This window comes from Belonocnema kinseyi, chromosome 1 (assembly GCF_010883055.1).
Source record: "Belonocnema kinseyi isolate 2016_QV_RU_SX_M_011 chromosome 1, B_treatae_v1, whole genome shotgun sequence".
Taxonomy (NCBI): Eukaryota; Metazoa; Arthropoda; class Insecta; order Hymenoptera; family Cynipidae; genus Belonocnema; species Belonocnema kinseyi.
The window spans coordinates 19,605,153-19,612,009 of NC_046657.1; the positions used below are offsets into that span (position 1 = coordinate 19,605,153).

General features: G+C 21.3%; 1 protein-coding gene across 2 annotated transcripts in view; it reads right to left on the reverse strand.

The window, feature by feature from the left end:
* LOC117173656 (glycosylated lysosomal membrane protein-like) overlaps window positions 1-4,040 on the reverse strand; it is a 31,583-nt gene extending 27,543 nt beyond the window's left edge. For both annotated transcript variants that reach the window (XM_033362306.1, XM_033362299.1), the window contains exon 1: window positions 3,742-4,040. In XM_033362306.1, the coding sequence (XP_033218197.1) occupies window positions 3,742-3,819 (78 nt within the window). In that variant the 5' untranslated portion in view covers window positions 3,820-4,040. The remainder of the gene's footprint in view (window positions 1-3,741) is intronic.
* Between the last annotated feature and the right edge of the window lie 2,817 nt (window positions 4,041-6,857).

A 6,857-nucleotide genomic window follows, 5' to 3' on the forward strand; every position in this document is an offset into this window, starting at 1 on the left:
TTAGTAAAATTGAGAATTTCCAAAACTAAAAACTCTTATATTAAAGATGTATAAATAAAAACGGTTAAATTTGGATTATTTTGGAATCCAAAAACAAAATTCCAATTCTAAACTTTAAAAATGGAAAAAATTACGATTGTAAATCTTCAAAATTATAGAATTTTTAATCGTAAAGCTTAAAATATGTATAATTTTTATTTTTAAATTTTCAAAATTACACTTTTTTCTGAATAGTTCTGTTTTGAAGATTGAATATTGAAAATTCCTCTATTTTCCGGATTTGCAACTTAAAATTCTTCAATTTACAAGTATAAATAAAAATCCTTAAATTCCGATGATTTTGAAAATCAAAAGTGAACAAAAAATATCGAGTTTTTAATTCTAAAACTTTAAACTTGCATAATTTTTTATTTTGAGATTTTAACATTAAAAACGCTTCAATTTTAAAGATTTGGAGTTAAAATTTTTACAACTTTGAAGAGTTACAATTGAAAATTCTTAAATTTCAAAAATATGGAATTGCAAAAAATTCAAATTTCAATAATTGAATTTAAAATTCTTCAATTTTGAAGCATTAAAATTTTAAAATCTTTAATTTCATAGATGTATGAGTAAAAGTTATTAAATTTTGTTGTTTTTAAAGATCAAAAGGTAGGTTTTCAATTAATCTGCAAATTTACAGAATTTTTAATCGTAAAGCTTAAATATGAATAATTTTTTATTTTAAATATCCAAAATTACACTTTTTCCTGAATAGTTCTGTTTTAAAGATTGAAAATTCTTTTATTTTCTGATTTTTCAACATAAAATTCTTCAATTGTAAAGTATAAACAAAAACCTTTAAATTTCGATGATTTTGAAAATCAGAAGTAAACAAAAAATATGGAATTTTAAATTCTAAGACATTAAACTTGCATAATTTTTTATTTAAAAATTGAAAAATCAAAAACGCCTCAATTTTGAAAATTTAGAGTTGAAATTTCTATAATTTTAGACTTAAAATAAAAAATTCTTGAATTTCAAAAATATGGATTTCAAATTTAAAACTATTTAATTTCATAGATATATAAATAAGAATTTTTAATTTTTGTTTGTTTTTGTATTTTAAAGCGATGTAATTTTCAACATTTTTTCGGAAGTTCTTTTTAGAAATTTTAGTTTAATCTTTTTGAATTTTAATTACATGCATTTAAAAATTCTTCAATTATAATTATTTGTAATTGAAAACTCTTCAATATTTGATGCGTAGAATATAATATAATGCAATATTGAATACTTGTTTTGAGATAATTCAATTTTAAAGATGTATAACTAAAAATTCTTTAGTTTTAGAATATTTGTAATTGAAGACTCTTCAATTATTAATATTTTATAATTAAAAATTCTTCAATATTTAACGTGTAAAATAGAGAAAGTGTAATGTAATTTTGAATGCTTTTTTTAATAGTTCAATTTGAAAAATTTACAATTTAAATTTATTCAATTTTGAAATTTAATATTCTTAAATAACAAATATTTGTAATTGAAAATTTGTGATTAAAACATTTTTTATTAAAAATTCTTAGATTTTTTCCCAAAATTGTAAAGATTTACAGTTCAATTTTTTACAACTTTGAAGAATTACAATGGAAAATTCTTGAATTTTGAAAATATAGAATTGAAAATTGCTTAATTTTCAAGAATAGTATTTTCAAAGAATTTATTTCTTCAAGTGCTTTTTTTAATATTTCAATTTTAAACATTTAAAATTGAACATTTTTCAATTTTAAACACAGAACATTGTAAATTTTTCAATTTTAAAGATTCTAAAATGAAAAAAATAAATTAAAAAATCCTCAATTTTAAACTTAAATTTTGATTATTTTGGAAATGAAAAGTCAAGTTTTTAATTCCAAATCTTCGAAACTGATGAAATTACGAATGTAAATCATAAAAAATACAGAAATATTAATCGCAAAAAATAAAATTTGTAAATTGTAAAAATAAAAAACTCTTCAATTTTGAAGATTTACAATTCAGAGTCCTATAATTTTAAATAGTTAATATTGAAAACTTTTGAATCTTAGAGATTTATAAATAAGAATTCTTAAATTTTTATGATTTTGAAAATCCAAAACAAAGTTTCAATTTCCAATCTTTTAATCTAAAAAAATTTCTAATGTCAAACATAAAAATTACAGAAATTTTGAATCGTAAATTGTAGAAAATTAACTCTTCAATTTTCAAGAATTTCAATTCAAAGTCTTGTAATTTTGAAGAGTGTAAATTAGAAGCTGCTAAATTTGAAATATATATGAATACAAATTCTTAAATTTTAATGATTTTGGAAATCAAAAGAGCAGTTTTCAATTCTAAATTAAAAAATTATATAAATTTTTAAATGTAAATAATCAAAATTACATAAATATTGGAATTTTAAATTGTTTAAAACTTTAAACTCTTTCATCTTAAAGACTTACTATTTAAAGTTCTGCAATTTTGAAGTTATCATTTTCAATTCTTGAATTTTTTAAATATAGAATTACAAGTTATTAAAAATTCAAAATTTATATTTTAAACTTATTTAATTTGGAACATTTTTTTAAAGGAATAATTACATTTTTAAGATTGTATATTTTAAATTCTTAAATTTTCAAGATTTAAAATTCTTCCTGAGATTAAAATTGGTAAATTTTCTAAATTAAAAATTCTTTAACTTTAAAGATTTACAGTTTAAAGTTCTAAAGCTTTGATGATTTACAATGAAAAATTCTTCAATTCTAAAGATTTGAAGTTAAAAATTCTTTAATTCTGAAAATGAAAGAATTATCATTCTCAAATTTTGATGATTTTTAAAATAAAAATTCAAGAGTTTTCAATTCTAAACTTCCAAACTGAAACAATTGTGAATATAAAGTATCAAAATTAAATCATTTTGAATTGCTAAATTCAAGACTAGCATAATTTTTGTTTGTAAATTTTTAAAATTAGAAAAAATACTTAAATTTTGAAAATATAGAGTTGCAAATTATACCATTTTTAAGAACTGTATTTTAAAAGTATATAATTTTCTACTTTTTTTGTGAATATTAAAATATAAAATGCAATTTTAAAGGCTTTTTTTAATAGTTGAATTATGAAGATAAAAAATTAAAATTCATTCAACTTTATATATTATCAAATATACATTCATGAAATGTGCACCGTAAAAATTTTATTCTAACTAAAATAATAAAATATGCATTGTATAATATAATTATATTAATTTTCATTTATTTCTTGGAAATTCAAATATTTTTTTACACATCTATAACGTATGTTTTCATTTTCTTCTTGCATTTTTTTAGTTAAAAACATGGAAAAAAATTAAAAGATAATTGGAATTTCAATAAAAAAAGAAAATTTATTGGAAGAAAATTAAAGTTACAGTAATGTTCAATTTTAATAAAATTAAAAAAAGCATTTCTCAGTTTATTTTTACACTTATTATTTCTCTCAATTGTCACATCTTTTGCTATTCTAACCTCAAAATGAATTGAAAACGCAATAAAACTCAATCCTATAATTTTAAAAATAAAAATATTCACCAATTATAAAACTTTACATTAGTTTGTTTTTTGCAAACAAAGAAAATTTTAGACAATTGAATCACGTTTAAAATACTTGATTGTTCACTGCATTTCCATTGTTCGTCTGGTGTGAGTATGATGATTACATATTTAAATAGATAGTAAACGTATATAAAATTCACAATCTACTTACTTTTCTTGTGACAGAGTAACAAGTTTGCACTAATAAAATTAAAAAAAACGTCCGACGTAAAATTCTGACTTCCATCATTGATAATTGTCACTTTTTTCACGAAGTTTGTATTCTTTTCACATTAATTATTTATTGCATTGTATTTAATTTTAATTCGTGGCGAACTGGGCGTATCAAAAACAAATATAACACTACCTATCACTTTGATAATCACAATTGTACAACTCGCTAACTCAGCAACACTCAACAATGAGAAGTTGAAAAGTAACCAAAGAATTCTTTGACATTCCTTGACGCTTTGGCGGACGCACGTGACATGTGGTCCAATCCAAAAACATTGATTCACACTTCAGAGATTCTGGTGGTGGATTTTTGTACTATCTTGAGCGCAAAATTCAAATGATAAATTAGAATTCGTTCAATTATAAGGGACTGTACCTAAATTACGTACCGGATTATAGGCTCTCTCTAGATCCCTCTATCCTGTAACAAACATACAAAAATATTTTTACCCCCCTTAATGCACGTAATTTTTAGTTTCAAGAAATTTTTTGCTAGTTAAATAACTTTTGTTCTTATAATATTTTCGGTCAAGAATGTTTGTCTTTTGGTTGAAACTTCAATTATTTGATTGAAATTTAATTATTTTGTTGAAAACGCTACTGTATCGTTGAAAAATCTTTTTTGGTTTTAAATTCAACGAATTTGTTAAAAATGTAACAATTTGATTAAAACAATTGTTTTTTTTTTCAAAATTCTACTTCTTTGTAGAAAATTCTTCTTTTTTACTCAAAAATTTAATAATTTTGTAAAAATGTATTTGTTTTCCTGAAAAACAATTTTTTTTAAAATTCATCTCTTAAGCGGAAACTTAATCCTTTTTGCTCTTTTTGGTTAAAAATGCAAGCATTTTAGTTGAGAATTAATCAGTTATGATGAAAGATTGAACTATTTCAATGAAAATTTGTGTTTTTGAATAAATTAAACTGTTTTTATATATAGATTACAAAACATTTTTTCGTTGAAATGTTAATTATTACATTTTTTGTGGAAAATTAATCTTTCTTGTTTTTTTTTATTAGAAATTCTAATATTTTGTTGAAAAATTAATTTTCTTGTAGACAATTGAACACTATTTAATTTTGACTACAAAAATTTTAATTGCAAAACTAAAAAATTGCATGATTTTTTATTAAAAATGTTTCAAATATAAAAACGCTTCAATTTCAAAGCTTTATATATCCAAATTTCTACAAGCTTAAAGAGTTGCAATTGAAAATTGATGAATTTTGAGAATATAGAATTGCAAATTATACAATTTTCAAGAACTGTATTTTAAAGGTATATCATTTTGTACACGTTTTTTAATAATTAATTTTTTAAGATAGAATATTAAAATGTTTTTAATTATTATAATTTTTAATTTTAATAAATATATATACTTATAAATATTATCAATAAAAAAAAGTTGTGAATTCTAAATCTTCGTAATTGTGAATGTAAAGCATCAAAATTACAGAATTTTTCATTGTGAAACTTGAAATTTGTATAATTTTAAATTAGAAATTTCCAAAATTAAAAACTCCTTTATTTTAAAGATTTACAATTTATGTTTTTGCATTTTTTAGTGTAACAATTTAAAATTTTTGAATTTTGATAATATAGAATTACAAATTTTGCAGTGAAATTCCAAGTTCTATCATGTTTAAGCATTTCACTGTAAAGATCAAAAGTCAAATTTTCGATTGTAAACCTTTTTATTTGTGAAACCTGACATTTGTTTGATTTTTATTTCAAAATTGAAAATTCTTTAATTTTAAAAATGTATAAGTATAAATTATCAAATTTAATGATTCTGAAGAACAGCAGTCAATTTTTCTATTCTACAACTTCAAGAATGAGGAAATTTTTCATGTAAAGTATCAAAATTACCGAATTTTTCAATGTAAAACTTGAAATTTGCATAATTTTATTTGGAAATTGTCAAAATTAAAAAGAGTTCAATTTCAAAGATTTAAAATTTATACTTTAGAATTTTTGGAGAGTAACAATTAAAAAGATTTGCATTTTGTTATTATAAAATTATAATATAAATAAGGTCAATAAATTATTAACAAGAATATTTGTATCAAGGTTACCACGAAACTTTATTTTTAAAATTCCCAGATTTTTTCTTGACTAATTTCTCATTTTCCTTAATCATTAATATATTCAAATACCAGATTTTTAATATTGTAATACTTAAAACACAGAATTTTATACAAACGGAATAAAATAGTGTTTCAGATAGAAATTCATTTTTTTTTTAAATTTATTAATAAATTTAAAACAAACAAAAATGTATTTTCTATTATAAAAGATGACTTTTGAATAAAATACTTTTCAACAAAATTTCAACAAAATTTTCAACAAAAAATTTAAATTTGGAACATAATAGTTGAATTTTTAACATAAGAAGAATAATTCCCAACAAAAAAGTGTCATAGTTTGCATTTCAATCAAAAATATGAAATTAATAGAAAAAAAAATTTTTTAATGAAAAAGACGAGTTTTCAAGAGATAACAATTTTTCTCTCAATAAAGGATTACAATTTTTCTAAATTATTGAACCTTCAAGCCAAAAGACAAATTTAACCTACAAAAAATTGAATTTTCAAACCAAAATATGACTTTTCAGCAAAAAATTAATTTTCCACGAAACTGTTGCATTTTTACCCAACAAAAAAGACTTGAATCAAAAAAATAAATTTCTCACGATGTACTAGGCAGTCTGATAAGTACCTAAAAATTCTAAGAGATGGCATTAGGATTCACTAATGTGAACCATTTTCGTTGAGCTTGATCCTTCAAATGACGCCTGTCAAAACTTCAGCCATTTATGTTTACGCATTTACAAGTTACAGCACTGAGAAGCGACTAACCTCCGAGTTTTTTTTTAATATGGAAAAATCTGAGTTTCGAGTTTTGATCAAATACTACTATCTTCGCAAGAAAACGATATCCGATACCAAGGGCAAGCTGGATAAGTATTACCCGGGCTCTGCACCGTCGATTGGAACGATTCATAAGTGGTTTACCGAGTTTCGTTGTGGCCGTACGAGCACAGTTGATGCTGA